This window comes from Onthophagus taurus, chromosome 3 (genome assembly GCF_036711975.1).
Source record: "Onthophagus taurus isolate NC chromosome 3, IU_Otau_3.0, whole genome shotgun sequence".
Classification (NCBI taxonomy): Eukaryota; Metazoa; Arthropoda; class Insecta; order Coleoptera; family Scarabaeidae; genus Onthophagus; species Onthophagus taurus.
Genome location: NC_091968.1, coordinates 3,233,149 through 3,254,804, shown reverse-complemented (window position 1 = coordinate 3,254,804; position 21,656 = coordinate 3,233,149). Strand labels below are relative to the sequence as shown.

Genomic DNA, 21,656 nt, shown 5'->3' with positions numbered 1-21,656 from the left:
AATATGTCACAATAGGGATATATATTTAGTTTAAGTGGTAACTTCATTATTTGCGTTCCGTGCCATATGTGTCAGAGGCGCCCGCATCAGAACGTTGGTCCTAGCGATCGACACTTGGTATGTGTTGCTATTTCTCATACCAGGTCTGGGTATAATGAATCCAATTCGAGCAAGAAGTGAAGGTGAGTCGACAGTACAATTAACGATGTTCGATAAAATTTTTTTACTAGTACCTTCTCTAGGATTGCTCAAAGATGAAAAGTTTAATTCTTCCAATGATGCAACGTAGTCAACACCTCGCTCCGGATACTGACCAACTGTTTTAAAATGTAAGTATTTTAAGAACCTCTTCTGCACTCTCTCGAGCATAAGCTGGTGAGAAATATAACAAGGATACAAAACCAGAGAACCATATTCCAATTTCGTACGAACAAACGCATTGAAATGTACTGTTAATGCGGCAACGTTGTTAACTTTTTTACATTGTCTGATGATAAAACTTAATGCACCAGAGACTGACTTTGCTATAGCGTTAACATGGTCTTTGAATTGCAATTGGTCATCGAATAAGACACCCAGATCTCGAATAGTGCGTTTTCTGTGTATTGTTTCAGCTCCCAGACAATAATTGAACGTTATTAGGTTATTACACCTTGTGTAAGATACGACAACGCATTTTACTATATTAAGATCAATTCCATTCTGTATTGACCAGGAACTGATAATGTTCAGATTGCGCTGTTTCATACAGATTTCTACCTCCTCGATAGAAAATGGAGTAATGTAGAATGATCCAGGACAGTTGACTTGCTGGTTACAGTTATTGATAATTGTAAGTCCAGGATTGAAAGCTTCAGAAAACAAGATAGAGAAGGCCTGCACTATTTCCAGGGGATCAGAGATCTCAGAGCCAGCAAAGGTCATGCAGCCTGGAATACGTGCATTGCCATGTTTCTGATTCACGTAACGCCAGAAATTTTTGGGGTCGGTGGATATACAATTTTCGGTATTCACGAAATTTTTCAATATCGTTATAGATGTTATAGTAACATTTCTCCACAGCAATATTGATATCCGAGCACATCAATATATCAGACCAGGCAACACGACCAATATCGTCATACAATCCACGAAAGTCCGCTTTACGGAAGTTAAAACCAAGGTTGTTATTTGATGGAAACACTAGAGCATCTTCAATATTCTGAGATTTAATCGAGATGTTCAGTGCAGGATGATTAAAGTTTTCAGTAAGTAAGGGTGCAACGTCACGCTCTGCAGTTACTTCGCAGTTAAAGTTAGTAAATACTAAGTCGAGTATCCTACCTCTAGAGTTGTAGATATGTTTAAATGGAACTAGGTTTAAAGTATCACCAAACTTATAGTAACAGGTAAGGATAAATTGAGAATAAAGCCGGATACGCGATCAGCCAGGTATCCCATAACCTCAGTAACTACACAATTAGGATAAAATACTTAGGAGTGTACCTGGATAAGGACCTAAAGATGATGGCTCATGTGAGGGCAATAAGTGACAAAGCCACGAAGATGACAAACATACTACGGAGAATAATGCCTAATTTGGGAGGCCCAAGCTCCACCAAGAGAAGACTGTTGGCGACCACTGTGTTGTCCGCTGTGTTGTATGCGCACCAACGTGGAAGTGTGCTCTTAAGTACAAATATTACAAGAATATGATTAACTGCATAAACAGAAAACTAGTAATAGGAGTGCTCATTGCACTGTGTCCAAAACAAGTGTCGAAGTAATAGCCAGTTGACTTAGTGATTGATGAGATAATAAATATACACATAAACGGAAAAGAATATAAGGCAGCGGCGAAAAACAAAGCATGGATCAGTGGGAAGCAAGGTGGAAGATGCAAGAGGGTTAGACGGCGTCACTCATACGAGATATTAAATCATGGTATCAGAGAAAATGGGGGAACCTACCTACCACCTGACACGATTCATCACAGGGCATGGAGTATTTGGCAACTATTTGAAGAAAATTAAGAAATCCGACTCAGACATCTGCTGGTTTTTAGAGGAGATAGACACAGCGGAACATACCGCATTTGTGTGTGTAAGATTCAAAAAACAGAGAGAGAGAAGTGCCAGAATGAACTCGGGGTAATTTTAAACACTGATAATGTCATACAGCAGATGCTAGCTAGCGAGAGGAAGTGTAATTGTCACCAAGTACGAATTGAGCGCCGTTCGATCTGCTTGGCCATTGGTCGTCAACCCGACCTACGGATCGGACGGTCGCCAACCAACCACAACGCCCGGTTGATAGGGTTTTACCCAAGGGCGCCTATTTAAGGCGGCCGGGTTTCCATCAGCGGTAAATTCCAACCGAACTCCGAAGCGACAACAACAGCGACAACGATAACAGCGACAACAAGCCAGCACTTCAACCGCCAATTCGAAGACGACCCCTTTCGTCTTAAAAAAAAAAAAACCTTTGAGGGTTTTTTTTTGTGTACATATTTTGTAAATAAATTATTTCGTTTTATTCAACAACTGTTGTTTCTTCTTCGGCGCAATCCATCCCCCGTAACATAATGACGTCTCGAAAATGGTTGTGGAGATTCTCACCATAAAGGAGGAGTATGAGAGAGGCCGGTAGAGAGTAGTGGGTAATGGAGACCAGGTGAGAGGGACGGAAGTATGCAAAAAGTTAATTGTTTTGTTTTATGTTACCGGATGGATGGTGTGTCGAAGAAAGAGGGACTAATACTGAAGAGGCAAAGAATAAAAGAAGTCTGATAGAACTCCGATGAAATGGCTTCTGGTGGTTCCGGAGGAAGATGAGGAAAGAGGTTTTTAGTGAGTCGGGGATTCAATCATGGGCCCCATCCCTACACTATCCGGCCGCTCAAGATTCCAGGCCGGATGTCTGCTAGCAGATTTCCACCGACCGCGTTAACAAAAAAAATAGACAACTATGCAACCCATCCCAACCCAACCAGATACAGTTTTAGAGTTGGATTGGGTTGCTTAATTGTTTGTAAAGCTATGCAAAGCAACCTAGCAATAAACCTGCATATAATTGGGTTGGGTTGGTACCAACCAGATACAGTTTTTGAGTTGGGGTGTATTGGTTTGCATAGTTGTCTGTATAGCTATGCAAACCAACTTAGCAATAAACCTGCATCTAATTGAGTTGAATTGGATTCCAACTTGCAGTTTGGATTGGGTTGCGTAGCTCTGTATAAAGCTATGCAAATAATACTAATCCGAAGCCAACTAGATGCAGGTTTAGGATTAGGTTGGTTTGCATAACTTCATAGACAGCTATGCAATCCAATCCAATCCAAACCCTAAAATTGCGGCTAGTTCGGTTAATTTAGTTTGCATTACTTTACAAAGAACTATACAACAAAATCCAACTCTACCCTAACACAGCATCAAATTTATTATTAAGTACGATCCCCAAATATTATACATGTTACTATGTATGTTGTCAGTATTGGAAATGATGCTTTATCTAAATTTCTAAGTTGAATACATCAACAACATCACTCTTCGAAAACCTTTATTAATGTTCTTGTTGTATTTGTGAATCAAACTCGTGCATCTCTACATCAAAACAACTAAACACTAAAATTTCATTCTTAAAGATTGAGTTGAATCAAAATAATTAAATAAGTCACTACAGCGCCAACCGATCTCAAAAGCATCGTATGATCAACTACAAAAAATCCATGAGCTGAAATAAGTTCTTCATTTTGATTTAATCCGATTAAAATTTTTAATAAAACATTTTTCTTTAACCGCTGATTTCGATGCATCAATTCATAAATTACCGCCAGTACTTTTGATTTCGATTTATTCACTTTGTTTCCAGATGTTGAAATCATAAAAACCACAATCTAAAATATAGTTACTTTTGAAAATTATTTATTATTAATTGTTTATTAATTTAGTTTTACCCAAATCATAAGGACACGAATTAAAGAAATCAATTGAGGGATGTTCAATGGAACTTTTCCTTTAATTTGAATTAGAATTACGTTTATCATAACAACGTTTTCCGCTATAAATCTTAGAGCCAAAAAGAAAATAATCCAGCCGAAAATTTTATTGAATAAATTAATAGCTTGTGAGATAAAAACGTAATTTTCGATGATTTTTCTTTGCTTAAATTCGTTTAGGTCAAAAACGGTTTTTAGTTTATCCATAAATTGTTGGATATGAAAATTTAAATTTGTTAAATAAAGGTGGATTAAACACATAATTAAGTTTACTTGAATCGATTGCAATTCTCTTAAAAAATAATATTTGCTAACATTAAACGTTTTGTAGGAATAATACCAATAATACGAAGTGTTTAAAATTGTTAAAATGATCAAAAAAATTACTTGGAATTTTCCGATGTTTTTAGACTCTTCTTTTCGATTCAACATTTCGATTATCGTAGTTAACTTTTTTAATTCATCGATCTTTTTAATCCCAACTTGTAAAGATAACGTCACATTTAAAATAATTAACGTTATATAAGCCGTTATATCCGTCAATATGTTCAAAAATGGTTTAATTTCAAAAGAAATTTTTAATCGTCCATGAATTGAGTAGAGAAAGCAAACATTAAATAATCCCAAAATAAACCAGCCTTTTAATTTGATTAATTTCAAATTTTCCAATTTAAAATTGGCGGAATTAAACGGAAATATCATTAAATAAAACAATATTTGTTGATATCGGAAAAGAAAATTCATTTTTGATCCACAATATAAGTACTAATTATGGTAGGAAAGAAATGAAGTAAAAGTAACATTAATTATAATTAAAAGGAAAATTATTTACCATCCCATTAATTACTTATACGATTGTAAAAGAATAGAAAAAGAAGGACTACAACTAATTAAGCAAATCGATCGATTATCTTTGAACCGGAAACTACAATTAACAATAGCCGAGAAGATTTCCTTTCTCTTTGCAAAAGAAAGAGAGACCCCGATTCACGCGAAGAAGATCATTCCAACGTGGTTTCCGGCAATTTACAATTTCTTTCCTTTATTATTCCGCGAAGAAATTCACACAGATATCTTGTTATTGCATAAAATTGTCAATATTTCAACATCGTCTCGAACAATATCAGAGTTGGAATTGGAAACGTTTGGATTTGAATTGGAATTCGAAAGGGAGAACTTATTGAAGAAGTTATCTTTCACTTTGAACCCGTGAACGACGAAGATGCGATTATTTTCGAAAAAAAATTGGATGCCCATCTGGTGAAACCAGTCACGAGGTCTGTATTACAAGAAGATCACGTGCTTCGTTCGTTCGCTCACTTTTCCTGTCTCGGTTGGGAAATTTAACCTTAGTCCATATAAATCAAACGCGAAGGTAAAATTGTTTCGCCAAATTGAAGATTATTCAATGTGACGAAAACAAAGAACTAAATTAATATATTTATTTTTAAATTAGATCATTTATTCCATAGATTTTGCATCGAGTTTGGCTTATAATTATTAGAGATATCATCAAGTGGTAATATAAGGAGAAGAAGGCGTCTTGTAAGATTTGAAACCACCATTGAAAAAAAATGTAGTTTGAGTACATTTTTGAATTCTTTGAAGTATTTTATGTAAAAAAGTACTCTACTATGTAAAAACTCAACTATTAACGATTTTGACTCTTGTTACATCTACGATGTTAACTTAATTTCGATTTGGAGTATATTTTTGAATTCTTTGAACTGTTTTATGTAAAACGGTACTCTTAGTTAAAAGTTGTATCATTAATCGATCTCAAGATAAAGCAGATTTTATGTTAATAAACACTAAGAAGCCCAAAATGTTTAAATATCTTCATTCTGTGCCTTATAACATTAATTCTATTGAATAAATTATAATTTTGAATTCCTGGATGTGTTTCACACAAAAAAGGACTCTTAATTAAAAGTTATAGCACCAACGATTCCCAAGATGTTAAAGAGTTTTTGATAAAAAACACAACTATTATGGATATTGTCATATTTCTTCACACTATAATTGGGGTTTCAAAAGATAATAAGAGTTTCTCCTCTCCACATCGTCCGCCCAGTGCCTGTTCCGTCTCTTCTCATAGCCACAACGAAATTTGGCCACCAATCTCTTCCCTTTATCATCCCCTTCCATCAACAGATACTTTGGCAGTTTCTCTGTCACTATCTCCCCATACCTTACATTATACCTCCCTTCCCATATGTATGACCTTTTTGCCTGCCTCTGTATGTCTCTGTCCCTATCTCTCAGTTCTCTCCACAATTCACCTCTCTCCACTCTTCTGTTGTCGATACCAGTTAGTGAGTATCCCACTCTCCTTTAATATCCTTCCAGCAGTCTCCCAGGATCCTGCAATGCGATCTTCCTTTTATCCTTTCCACGTACTTTACTGCTCTTCTCCCAGTCTCGACCCTTACTGCATCTACCTTAATCTCCTCCCTCATTACATACCCTGGAGTCTCCCTCGTCAGCCCTACTACCCATCTTCAATACCTTGTTTGTATATCCTCCAGCAATCCTTGTTCTCTCCATCCCCATACTTCAGCACCGTACATTCTTGTGCTCCTTACAAAGCCATCAAACATAACCTTTCTTTTTCCCATATCCTTCCCAAAAGTTCGGTCCCCCCATTCCCAAACTTGTCTTATCACCCTGTTTGCTCTTTTTGTCATCGCCCTCACGTACGACCCGACCTTATTATTTTCCGAGAACCTATATCCCAGGTACGTATACTACTTCACTTCCTCTATCTCTCTTCTCTTTCTTCTCCCCCTTTGCAGAACTTCATGATCTTTGTCTTCTCGACGTTTACCTCCAACCCCTTCGCCTTAAAATATCTCTCCAGAGACCTTATCGTCTCCTTCATCTCCACTGCCTCACTAGCCACGACCAACTGGCCAATCCTAACATTCCTTCAAGCTGTAATTGGGATTCAAAAGAAAACCGACATTCCTTCACGCTATAATTGGGGTTGTAAAAGAAAACTGACCTATCCTAACATTCCTTCACGTTGTAATTGAAGATTCAAAAGAAAACTGACCTATTTTAACATTCCTTCACGCTATAATTTGGGGTTCTTCACGGTGTAATTGGGTTTCAAAAGAAAACTGACCTATCCTAACATTCCTTCACATTGTAATTGAAGTTTCAAAAGAAAACTGACCTATTGTAACATTCCTTCACGCTATAATTTGGGTTTCTTCACGGTATAATTGGGTTTCAAAAGAAAACTGACCCTACCTAACATTCTTTCGGGGAATGATTGACATTTGTAAACAAAACTAACCTAAGTCACCTTTTCTTTTCTTACTATGTTAAAACAAGCTGTTTGGAGTTTTCAGCATTAGCAGTTTCTCGAGAAACGAGTTCATGACATGATAGCCTATGCGGACAACGAATTTGGGACCACCTGTACTTGCACTGGCAACACTAGATTCTTGAAGAAAAAGTTCTGTTGCTTACCCAATAAATGAGGTGTTTTAAGAAAAAATGTAATATTACTCTAGTTAGACTTCATGTTTCAAAAATAAGTTTGAAAATAGAAGAAGCAGACACAAGAATCGTTTAAACTCACTCTAGTCAATGTCCAACTTTCATGATGAAGGAATTTATGCTTGCATTAACTTACGATTAGAAGAACTCTGAAAGCAATGTACTCTGAAGGTGAATGGCTATTTTTCGGACATCATGATTGTTACCTCAGGTGTACAGCAAGGGCATCACTCAGGATTTCTTCTATTTAATATTTATATCAATGATATTTATCCAATAATTAAACACTCTCATTGCTTGATGTATGCTGACGATTTAATAGTTATTTATATTACAAGTGGGCTAGAAGCATAATTACTGTACGAGTGTCAAGAATTGCACGACGAGTTCTAACAATAAAACCGAGTCATGTAATCACATGAGTGCTGTAATTATGCTCTAGCCCACGTGTGATATACAACATTTTATCTACGACTGCTAAAAATTGTAAATATTTTGAAATGACTGTTGACAATTTTGAATTAATGTCAGTTTCAATAACATGTTTACTTATCTAGAAGAAGTGTTTAGAAATGTAAAAAATTAACAATTAATGTTTATAATAAATAGTATTGTTTCTCTTTAAATAGGTAGCACTTTTTCTTTTGTATTGTTGCTCGTTTCAATAAATTAAGTCTGTTCTGATTGGGCTAAAAATGCGTTACGTAATGAAACCAGTGCGGTAATGAACTTCATTACGGAACTCAAATCACCTCAAATGAGTGTGGTAATGATGATTTATCCAAGCAGTCGTAGATAATAGTATATTATTCAACAAGCGTATAATGGCGGCTGTTACCCACGAAGATGAAGTTGCAACTCGAGCGAGCGAAGCGAGCGAGTGCTGTAATCTGAGTGGGTAACATCCATTATACGCAAGTTGAATACTATACTTTATCTACAACTATTCAAAAAAAGGAAAAAAAATAAACTTGATAGACATTTGAGGCATAACCTCAATATAAGAAAGCTGCCAGAACTGTGGAATAATGGCTTCATTATTCAACACTTTGTCAGTCATGAGTAATGCGTGTCATTACCCGTCAAAAATCAAATGTATAACGAATAGATAATTCAATAGTTGTAGATAAACATTTTTACTCGAGTTTCTTCACCGTTGGATTGTTCGAGGCTACAGCGCGACATTACGTATTTATTGCAGCTCAAATTTCTTGACACTAAACCCTGAAAAATGTAAATTTACTTCTTTCACAAGGTAGGCTGGCACGAAGAGATACGATTATGGCCTGGGTGATGACACCATACCTAGAGTGACTCAGACCAGGGAATTAGGCGTCACATTTGATGTCAAACTAACGTTTAAGGGCTACGTTGATGGAGCTGTTGCTAAGGCTTAGCGAATGCTTGGCTTCATTATGAGAGTCACGCAAAATTTTACAAATATTTCTGTTATAAGAAGATTGTATTTCGCGTATGTGCATAGCGTTTTAAGCTTCTGCAGCTCCGTTTGGAATCCCCAATATCAAATAATATATATTATCAGAATTGAAAGGATTCAAAAGAAATTAATAATAATAACATTTATTGAGCTTTCAAATGTTTACAAGTAATAAAAGAGAGTATAAAACAAATAAAGCACCGTCAAGAGAAAAAAGAATACAAATATATACAAAACAAAAGCAATGTATATAAATAGAAAAGAAAATTATATAATTTACAAAACGAAACATAAGACTCCATCTCCGAACGTGGTAGTTGAAGAAACTTCACATTATAGAAAGCGTCAGCTATCAGGATACGCCGTACAACTTTTTCGAAGCGGCAATTAGTTATATTTTTTATTGGCAAAGATGATAGGGAATCTGATAATGTGATTTATAACGGGTTTCGTAAATATGAATATCAGAACTTTTTAGAAATGAGGTTTTAGAGGAATGCACGTAGAGAAGACTTCTTAGGATACGGATAGAGGATAAGCTAAGTATCTTATGTTGTTGAAAAAGTGGTTTGCAGCTTGCAGTATTATTTACACCTGCTAAAACCCGTAATGCTTTCTTTTGCTGCATGAAAATATCTTTGGCCGCACTAGAATTTCCCTAAATCAATATTCCATACGACGCCCTACTATGAAAGTTGGCAAAGTAGGTTGCTCTGACAGTCTCATATCCAGCTATAGCCCGTAAATATCTTTGGAGATATTCAACATGAGAGTTTCAGCTTAGGTTTGACATAACATATATCCCCAAGAATTTAATAAGTTCTTGCTCCCGTCCTTCAATTTTAGTTGTTAATAGTAGTTTTTGCGTCTTTTCGACATTAAGTTTGAAACTATTGAGACATTGTATATGTCAGGGGTTTTCTTATTTGGTAGGGAAAGGGGGCCATCTGGAGAATCTCATGTTCAGTAGTAGGCTTTAAGAAGAAGGACTGTCGACTTCCGTTCAATTCCTAAAGTATCTATATTTTAAAACCAACATCGCTTAAATTGATTACGTATCAGCCTGTGCCTCCTTCAACTTCTTTTCGCTACGTCAGCGTCGTTCATGTGGAGATGCTTTGACATTCCACAAAATCATTAATGGTAGTATTGGTTCTTCTAGGTTTCTTGAAGTTGTTAATTTTCGTGTTCCTCCCCGACGTCTTCAGCTCGATTATTTATTTTACATGCTTACTCCTCGTACGATTTACATCGTAGCGCGGGGGTTTATGTCTTTTGCGACTCGCTATACGTGTTGAAGCATTTGATTTTGATGTATTTTTCTTTTTTGTTGTTATTTTTGAGGCACGGTGCCTTGGGTTCGTCTCATTTCCGTGTTCATCTGTATATCTGTATACATATACACCCTGAATATATCTTAAGTTTCTTGACTACTTAAGAACAAGTCTGTAAGTATATTGGCAAACCTCCAGAGGTTAAGAAAATATCTGGAATTTCATTGGATAGATGCCATACTGCCAGCGCACGTTTGACATTACTCTGGTAAGACTTCGAAGTTCTAAGTCCAATAATTAGCACACCCCATTTGCCATAATATCTAAAGGGGGGTTACACACCTTCCATTTATCTGTGCAGTTTATAACGTGTGACGTCATGTCTGAGCTATAAACTGTGCGAACTGTGCAGTTTAGGACGGTTTTCACGCAGATGAAATGTTTGTGCGTTCGGATCCTCTTTTACACCGAAAACTGCGTAGTTTATTTACTTCATCGTACAGGTTGTTCAGTCGCCATCCTATTTTTGCAATCACCATGACTACGGTCTCCAAAAATGATTCGCTTTTAGCATTGGTCGACTGGTACCGGTCCTATCCTGAGGTTTGGGATACCACATGCGTATCTTATTCTAATCGTGTTAAGAAAGCGGCAGCATACGACATTTTAATTGAAAAACTAAAACCTCTTGAGTCTGATGCAACACGTGATAGTGTAGTGAAGAAAATAAATAATCTAAGATCTGTTTTTCGCAAGGAGTTGAATAAAGTAAATGATTCAAAGAGATCGGGCCCCTATCCACTCCATCACCATCTCCTAGTTGGGGTTCGAATTCGTATTCTCATCATTCTGAACCACACACGGCAGGGACTCTGTTAGAAGGATTCTCGTACGATGACAATGAATGCCAAAATTTACAATAACAATATAATATACTTGTATCTCTTTATGTTTATATACAGGATGTCTCACGTAACTGGTTCGTTAGAACTTTTTTAGGTTCCAGTATTCATACAGTTTTGAAATTTTGGTAGTATGGGTTGTTCAGTCGGAACTTTCGATCTAAAATATTTTCAAGATGGCTGCCACTTCCGGTCTACCGGAAGTAGACCATAACTTCGTTATTTTAAATGGAATGCTATAGTTTTTATTGCACCTTTTAATTGTACGTAAAAAAATATGTTGACTTTCATAAAAGTTATTGGTACCTAGCGTTTTTCGTTTTCGAGTTATTTTAATTTTAAGCTTTTTTTGGCAAATTTCACCATGAACTTTAAAACCCTATATCCCAGCCAACGTTCATTCAAAAAAGCTCTAAATTGGCACGATTACTCGTCAGATGCTCTCAAATAGATTGTCATATATTGTATCAGAGTATCTTATACAGGTTGGTCAAAAATTGAATTACCGTTTCTCCATATTCAATGGGGAGAAAGTCGAAAATTTTAAATGGAACGCCCTATATTTTATTAGCCTACACGAAAGGGAATTTAATTCTCTACAATTTATCTATAAACATTCCTATACTTATTTATTGTAGTTTCTCTCATATTCGTAAATTTAGCAAAACCTGCAGATAATGCAGGAAACCGTTTGTATTTTTATTAGAAGGCCATAACGTTTTGACAGTTTTTTGTTTAATTTATTTCTATTATTATTTGTACTATTAACTACGATTGATAATCTTTTAGTTTACTAGCTTTTACTTACTAAAAATAATAAACAGAAGATCAAATAAATGAAACTATTAAAACAAAAAGCTAAGATACTCCGATACAACAAATGGCAATCTATTTGACAACATCTGAAGAGTAATCGTGCAAAAGTAGATCTTTTTTGAATGAACTTTGGCTGAGATATGGAGTTTTAAAGAGCATGTTGAAATTTACCAAAAATAGTTTAAAACCAAAATAACTCGAAAACAAAAAACGCTAGGTACCAATAACTTTTATCAAAGTCAACCTATTTTTTTACGTACAATTAAACTGTGTAATAAAAACTATAGCATTCCATTTAAAATAGCGAAGTTATGGTCTACTTCCGGTAGACCGGAAGTGACGGCCATCTTGAAAATATTTTAGATCGAAAGTTCCGAATGAACAACCCATGCTACCAAAATTTCAAATCTCTACGAATAGTGGAAGATGAAAAAGTTCTAACGAACCAGTTACGTGAGACACCCTGTATAGTTAAGTTATAGTTATAGTAATAAAGTATTGTTCCTCTTTTCGGAATATATTTTATTCAGTCACACGTATGGTCTTATCGGATAAAGTAAGCTTACCAGAATAAAAATTTTCGGCGTTTTCCGTATTGCCACGCATGTTCCTATTATTATCTCTCCAAGAGCCTGAGGAGATATTCTCATTGAGAATGACAAATCTTGAAAACTTCTCCCAGCTGCTAGAAACCGAAGTGTGGAATCATTCTCCCATGCGCTGGTATTGCTTCCTTCAAGACTGAGCCCCTTTTTTTCAATAAGAGGAGCAACTTTGCCCAATAAAATTTGAAACGAATTTTCCCACTTTGTTGTAACTCAATCAGTAAGTGGTAATCACTGGGTAAAACGCTTCTTTGCAGATACCGAGGTTTGCACCAACATACACGGCGTTTTTTTCTTCTTCTAGCAACACTGCTGCAATTATGCAACAAATTGCAGCTCTTCTTTTTCTGTCACCTATTGAAATCTTTATATACTTTATGGTGAGGTGGAAGAACAATATATATTGAATCTCACCATAAGATTGATCAGTTGTTTATTGGAAACCATTTTTAGTTGTTTATTCTGAAGTGTAGTACATTGTGATCAATAAATATTATTATTATTATTATTATTAAATTGAATTATTTTAGAACACACTTAGAACCAAACCTGTCGAAAGTAACGGGGGAACTGAGTAAAAATTGGTCGAAACTGAGACGAAAATTGAAAGTATACTACACATCTGCAGTTCAGATAACTGCACAAATTTTCACACAGTTATTTTCGACAGAAAACCCCCTTAATGTTTGACTAATACAACTCATGTGTTTGATAATTGTGGTGTGTTTTGGGTCTTAAGATCCACTGATACTTGCATTTTTATACAAATATGTCCATAATTCCATCAATAAACCTCAACTTTTCCACATCGGATGTTGCGATAATCAACAACCACGACTTTCAAAAATATTATACTTTGATTTGTCAGTAAGCAAAACCATAGATGAGAAATTGATTTCCTAAAACGATATTTTTGCGTAACGAGTACAAGATGTCAGAAGAAGTTAGTGGAGTACAAGGTCTACAATCAGAAGATAGAGAAATATTACCGGAAATGTAATAATAATAAAGAGTTGGACTCAAAGTGGATGAAAGAGATGTTTTTGGCGATATTGAGATTTATAGTTCAGAAAATAAAGTATTTCATAAAATAAATAAAATTATTTAAATTTTTTTAATTGATACAAATTATAATTCTTAATAAAGTAAGTCGATGATTTGTAGAGGTGGTAATCGTCGTTGTGGATTTGCTGAAGACATTCAAAAAGAAGTCACATGTTCCACTCTCACCGATACACCCATACGCACCATCGAAGACACCTTCTTCGGTCGCCGTGTTTCGAATTTAACATCAATAACCCGTTGTACCTCGGTAGTGAACGTGTTGGTGGCTTGTGTAGTAAGACACAAACATCTTATAAAGTGCCATAGTGAAGGTATTTCAGAGGCGGTTTGAACGAGATGCCAACAGATTCTCGGTAAAACACATTTATTTTTTTAAATAATCATTTAAAATTTTAATACATTCAAATTAAATAGAATTCCACCCGGAAGTTAAGTACAGTTAGATTTCCTTCCATTTCGAATGTTAGGAGACCTTAGAAAGAATATTAAATAACCCAGTGACAGTACGGTTTATTAAAAGTGTGCTACTAGAACATGGGAATTAAGTTAATTTAATTTCGATTCGTTTCACGTAATAAAACAAAATTTTAAATATTCACAACAAATTTTCAACTTACTGTTTAAGTTTTCAATCGTTAATGAAGACTCTTTATATGCACGCGAGTGAAACTCTTGCAACGTTTGATTGTTTCCTGTTTAAGCAAAGTACGTTCGTAACAGGACATCCTTAAAAAGTGTGAAATATCAATGTTTTGTAACAACTTGATTGCAATTGCACTCTCAAAATCGATTCAATTTTATAATATTAAAAAAAATAATTTTAGATTAACTAAAGTTAGAGTTAAACCAAATTGATCCGTTTAAAGTGTAACTAAGACCAACTAACTACGTACTAACACTTGTTTTCTCACGTGTCCGTATGTGTTTAATTAAGACGATTAAGTTGCCCAATTGGCCCCAGAAGTCTGTAATTGACCAAACTCGATGTTTAAACTTTAGTTTAGACTTCCTAAGCTCGTTAACTCCACCCAAAATTAACGGTTACCATAATCACTACGATTGTTCAATCCATTAATTTCTTTTAAACAATTTAACGTGAGAATTTCAATTTATATTTCTAATCCATAACATTTTTAATTTAATTCAATTTATTTGAAGTGGTTTTAACCAGAAATGTTAAAGTGTGGTAATAAAACGCTTTGTAATTGGACGATTAGAGTTGGATTAGATGATTTTGTGTACTAGTTTTCGCTTTCGAAATGGACCTTTCGTGATTTTCAATTCGGTTTTTTTAACTCGTATTGTATTTAATTAAACCAAGTTAACGCTCTAATAATTTTCATAACTTACTCTTGTTGTTGGTAAAAGAGACATCATCAAATTCACCTTTCACATTTCTCCACGTCTGTGTTTTTTGGAGTCTTCGTAATTTAAAACCGATACCGTTTTATTTTCTTTCGCTCTCTTTTCACTTTTTTTTTATCTCACGTAACTCTTACTTGGTCCTCTGTTTATCGAAAGCGAATTTTACGTAACGACATCGTAAATGACGTTAAATAATGTGGTTAACGGCCTTATCGGATGCTGGAGAACCTTCTAATTTCGATTGGAGAAACTTAATTGGATGAATTATCGTTTTGGGTTGGGGAAAAAATTTATAAAAATTCTTAGCCAATTCAATATATTAATTTTGAATACGATTTTGTAAGAAAATCGAAGGTTAACGCACACGCCTAATGATTAAAGTAACTCGAAGAAATTTTAAATTGACTGAGATCGTTTCGAAATTTCTTAAAACAATCTAATATAAACCCACACGAGTATAAATACTATAGTCTATTAAAGCATTAAAGGATAACGGGCTTTAGATTTCAAACGTTACGAAACGCAAAATCACCAGGTTCGCAATTTATAATCGTTTTAGATGCGTGTCGAGATTATTTTTTCTCAAAGTAAACAACACACCACACGGGTTTGTTTGATAGTGCTGGAAGAAAATGGAACGCGTTTGAAATGCCACACCTTTCAAAAAAAGCTAAGAAAAATGTTTATAGAAAATTATAGGCACTCAAGAATTTAATAATAATCGATTAAGAAATAGTTGATTTATGATTTTTTTTAATATAAAATTAATCTTTTTGGTTCGTAAATTCGATTAAGAAAATATTTAAGTATTAATGTATTGAGAAATGTTTCAGTAAAAATGATTTCTAAAGGTTAAATAACTTAACGTTCAGAAAATTAATGGTCGCTCATTCAAAGGCACAATATTAAATTAAATAATTTAGAAATTGTTATGAAATTTATTGAAACTAAATTTAACCATATTCAACTTTTTTTGTTAATATGCGTCTCTATAAGATAAGAATTTGATGTTCTGCACTATTGAAAATACCCATTAGATAACCCATTGATTAGTAGGTCGAGTTGCTAATTATTGAGGAAGTTCTAAAAATCATCACAATGCTGAAAACTCAACCCAAGTCGATCCTTTGAAATGGTGTAAGATCCAATTTCATCTTATCACATTTTATCTCATTTCATCTCAACGCTGCTCATCTCAGCTATTCTCATCTCATTTCAACTCAACTATTCTCATTTCATTGCATCATATCTTCTCACCTCATCATTTCATCTCATTTTATCTCATCGTCCCTTATTTCATATCATCCCTGTTTTCATCTCATGTCCTTGGCCTGTCTCCTCCAACTCGTACTCCCGACCATGTCTCTAGCGTCCTAGTCTACTGCTTCCTCCAATCTCAATTTCGTTCTGCGCATCTTAGGCGTTGGAGTCTGATGAACTGTGCCAGAGGCGGATCTTTATAAATCTCATACAACTTGCGATTGTATCTTAATCTCCATGCATCCTCCTCCTGAAGTGGCCCAAATATTCTCCTCAAGATCCTGCTCTCGAAGACATTCACGGTTTCCGCCGACTTTTGCGTCAGCGTCCATGTCTCACTCCCATAGCTTACAATTCATGATTGATTTGTATATACGCAGTTTGGTTTCTCGGTGGATATCCCTAGATCTGAATATGGGAGTCAATGCAGAATACGCTCTATTGGCTAGGACTGCTCTTCTTCCTCTGTAATACGCCCAGATAATACTACCCCAAGGTATATAAAATGAAGCAGTATCGCTGCCTCGATACTGATGTTTCTCCTCGTCTGTAGCAGTAACTTTTACTTCTCCGCGTTGATCCTAAGCTCCACAGCTTCAGCACCATCCTTCAGCTTTCCATACTCCCAATCTCCCGCGCTTAGTGTTCGGTTCATTATATTTATGTAGTTCGCATACGCTGCCAAGTGCAGTGATTTGGTGATTAGCAAGCCTGTCCTTTTCAGCCCCATTTTCCTTATAACATATTCCAGCACGAGGTTCAAAAGGGTGGGGGCCAGCCCATCTCCCTGCTTCAAACCCTGCGATACCTGAAAGTCGTCTGTCGGTTGGCCCTGTATCAACGTTGCTCTGAACAAGTCTTATCAACTTTGCTGGGATTTCAAAGTGTTCCATGATCTTGAACAGCTGTTGTCTATTAATGGAATCGTAAGCTTGCCTAAAGTCTACAAATATATTATACACATCGACATCATATTTCTTTTATCTTTTCACTTCATCTTAATTAATATCATGGTCTTTCATCTTATCTGATCTCAACTGTTTTCATCTCGTCTCATCTATTCTCATCTCATCGCCTCTTATCTCATCTTATTTGATCTCATCTCATTTTATCGTATCTCATCTCAACTGTTTTCATCTTATCTCATCTCATTTCAACTCAACTATTCCCATTTTATCGCATCATATCTTCTCACCTCATCATTTCATCTCTTTTTATCTCATCGTCCCTTATTTCATATCATCCCAACTGTTTTCATCTCATGTCCTTGGCCTGTCACCTCCAACTCCTACTCCCGACCATGTCTCTAGCGTCCTAGTCTACTGCTTCCTTCACTCTCAATCTCGTATCTTAGGCGTTGGAGTCTGACGAACTGTGCCAGAGGCAGGTCTTTATAAATCTCATACAACTCGCGATTGTATCTTAATCTCCATCCATCCTCCTCCTGAAGTGGCCCAAATATTCTCCTCAAGATCCTGCTCTCGAAGAAATTCACGGTTTCCGCCGATTTTTGCGTCAGCGTCCATGTCTCACTCCCATAGCTTACAATCCATGATTGATTTGTATATACGCAGTTTGGTTTCTCGGTGGATATCCCTAGATCTGAATATGGGGGTCAATGCAGAATACGTTCTATTGGCCAGGACTGCTCTTGGTCCTCTGTAATACGCCCAGATAATACTACCCCAAGGTATATAAAATGAAGCAGTATTCGCTGTCTCGATACAGATGTTTTTCCTGTAACTTTGACTTCTCCGTGTTGATCCTAACCCCACAGCTTCAGCACTATCCTTCAGCTTTCCATACTCCTAATCTGCCGCGCTTAGTGTTCGGTTTATTATGTTTTCTATGGATTTCTATACGGTTGACGATTTTTGATACACTTATAACCGTTCTTATACAGTGGTCTCTTTCAGATAGATAGGCGCTGTCACTGCCGTTCGTGGTAGTTCCAACTAGTAAGTTGGAGTTATGCAGTTTAACTTTGGGAGATCTTGCCATGATAGGCTTGGTAGGTTTTGTTAAAGGCTAAGCAAAATAAATACAAAACATATAGTATCAAATATGTCTTCATTGTTAGTTTCTTAAATTACATTATTTTATTTTCTATACATAACGATCCTTGTCGTCGAAGATCACTATCGGAATCGTCGTTGTTATTACAAATCTCAAGATTAGTATCTATTTCCAAAAAATCGTCAACGGTGTTGATTTGTTGAAGTGATTGACTATATGTGACTATATAAGTGTGACTATATCATCACTTGGAGTAACTTTTCTTCAAACAATGTTTTGATCTTTGAAGCCACAATGACTTAAACATTTGCTTATATACTCACCAGCACTAAATTCTAATAAAATGCTCCAACTGTTCTTCAACAGCACTTTTACTTTCAGTTTTCATTTTCAGTTCCCGACATTGACTAGTTTATTGGTGTACCGTATGACCACAGTATATATAACAGACAGTACTCTCACTCAGTGGCGGCACGTTTGATGTGGCGAATTGATTTTCAATGACCTCGAAGCCATTATTCTGGCATAAAACACAACAGGTCCGCATTAAAAATATTTAAAACGTCGAAAATATTAAATTAAAAAAGTTATTCGCAATTAAATTTCTGAACTGATAAAAACATTAGTTATTGAGTTATATATTATATAAGTAATAACGTCATTATTTATAATATTTGATATTTTATTTTAATCTTTACACTTGTCGTTACGGCTCTGCACAAAAACAAACCTCACAGACACACTGGCGATTAGCAAGATTTAAACCAGCGTAATGGCCGCTCGCCTGCGTAATGAGGGCTGCGCATATCTTCCCGCCAAACCGAGTGAGAGTACTGTCTGTTATATATACTGTGGTATGACTATTGTATGGCCCATAGATAGTTTATGCTCTACTAGTGATTCTTTTTTGTAACATAATAAACCATCAGGTGTTGCACGAATCATCTGAATTGTATAGATTTAGTAACTCCGGAATGTTTTCACATTTCTATTTTTAAGGGTATACATTTGTTGCGTATCTGCGTATCGTGTTATCGGTGCGTATCAGTGTATCGCCTATTTGTCAGTATTTCGCTGTGATATCAAAGAAACGATACGATTGGTGGCCAGTCGAAAGCTTGCCAGAAATAGAGAAGCACCAACAGAGAGAAAACAGTACGGATGGAATATCTGAAAAATACATCTGAAATTACAAAACGTCTTAAGCCACCAGCAACCTCCAGAAGTATTCAGAGAGAAACTGAGAACGACAGACAACTGTCCCTACAAGGTTTTTGAAATATAAACGTTGTCAACAAACACGCTAATAGACAATAGCTATCACTTTGGCAGTTTAGTGACATAAAATAACAACAAAGAAAACATTTTACCAGGCCGTGCCAATTCAGACGATTCCTGTCTTCGCTTTCCATCCACCTCCTTATGTTCATAATCCCAAATCAGATACACTACTTTTTGATCATTTCATTAAAAAATTGGCAAAATCCGAGTGCAGTGATTTGCTGATTAGCAAGCCTGTCCTTTTCAGCCCCATTTTCCTTATAACATATATATATAACGAGGTTCAAAAGGGTGGGGGCCAGCCCATCTCCCTGCTTCAAACCCTGCGATACCTGAAAGTCGTCTGTCGGTTGGCCCTGTATCAACGTTGCTCTGAACAAGTCGTATCAACTTTGCTGGGATTTCAAAGTGTTCCATGATCTTGAACAGCTGTTGTCTATTAATGGAATCGTAAGCTTACCTAAAGTCTACAAATATATTATACACATCGACATCATATTCCTCTTATATTTTCACTTCATCTTAATTAATATCATGGTCTTTCATCTCATTTCATCTTATCTGATCTCAACTGTTTTCATCTCGTCTCATCTATTTTCATCTCATCGCCTCTTATCTCATCTTATTTGATCTCATCTTAACTGTTTTCATCTTATCTCATATTATTTCATCTCATAACCTCGTACCGATGAAAAATAAGATGAGAGTAGATGACGCGGTGAAATGAGATGAGATATAATGAAATGAGAGTAGTTGAGGTGAATTATTGATGTACAGGGTGTTTCTGTAAGTCGTGGCATAATTTTAATTACAAACACTAGATTAAAAATGATAACGATTCGTCTAAAAATTGTTGGTTTAAACCGATAAATGGCTAAGATCATTCATTAGATGAAGATAGCTTCAAAGTTAAGAAATTTTTAAACATTTTCTTAAATATTTTCAATATGATTTGTCTTAGAAATATAAAATTTCGTAAACAGTGCAATGTTATCATGAAAAATCGTTTAAGACCATTAGATTAAGGGACACGCCAAGCCGTACTTTTGGATATTCTGAAATGTCTTCTTATATGGACAGTAATAGAGTAAATATTAAAATATTTTCTTCTAGTTCCGGTGTACAAACTGATTTCTGATTCCCGTTATTTACATACTTTTTGTCAGTTTGTCTGCGCTTGGGAAATATTTTGCAATATTATCTAGCAGCTGCGTTAGTAGGACTTTGAAAGCCCATATCTTAGCCATTTTGGGGATCAATATCATTTTTACACTAGTATTTGTGATTAAAATTATGCCACGAATTGTAGAAACACCCTCTTATAGCATCCAGCTATGGGATTGTGGTAGTAAGAGCTATTTAGAAATAGTGCAATGATACCAAGACAAATTATAAAGCAGTCCTTGGTATTGCAGAAATAGTTAGTCAGGTTCACCGTTAGTCAGGGCATTAGCGAAGCCATCCATAATGTATAAGCTATCCAAATAATAAATAATAAATAAGAACCAGATCAGAAAACTCAAGAGAATCATCAGCCTCTGCTTTGTTTGTTCTGTATCCAGTTTTTGTTCATAACAAACTACCCATGTTTTCAGTATTTCGCCTTGCTCCATAAGAATTCGTTACACTTAGTCATTGCTCATTATGATCCTAGGTTTAGATCCTTTCCTATTCTTATTTACATTTTGGTAAAATTTCCTCGTGTCCGACTGTGTTCTTAGTTCCTGCTTCTCTCCTTTTTGGGCTGTGAGTGCTGTTTTCTTCCTTCCTCCGTGTTTTGTTCACCTCCTCCGTTTTTTTCTTTTTATTTCTTAACTTTAAAGTTTAGACCAAAAATTTTTACACGAATCGTCTTCATTTTTACTCTAATATTTGTGATTTAACTTATGCCACCACTTACAGAAACACCTGTCTATGTCTTTTTATTAATTCTTATTAACAAGCTGAAAGTGCGGCTGCGAAGAATGTTAAATTGAGGTCCCCGTCTCATTTGGAACAGTACTCCATCTTGAAATGAGTAGAAATGAAAATTAGTTTAGAAATTTGACATTCTCTTTCTGATGAGGATGGTAATAAGAGTAATTTTAAACATAGTGGTGGTACATTTTCTCAAGTAATTTACCATAAACAAAATATCTTTTGATCGATTCT

At 35.6% G+C, this 21,656-nt stretch overlaps 1 protein-coding gene across 1 annotated transcript in view; it reads left to right on the top strand.

Annotated features, from left to right (window-relative positions):
• The first annotated feature begins 13,749 nt into the window (after positions 1-13,749).
• The window catches only part of LOC111414515 (Curly Su), a 30,811-nt gene continuing 22,904 nt past the window's right edge, over positions 13,750-21,656 (top strand). The window contains exon 1 of the mRNA XM_023045871.2: positions 13,750-13,936. Coding sequence (XP_022901639.1) covers positions 13,920-13,936 — 17 coding nt within the window. The 5' untranslated portion in view covers positions 13,750-13,919. The remainder of the gene's footprint in view (positions 13,937-21,656) is intronic.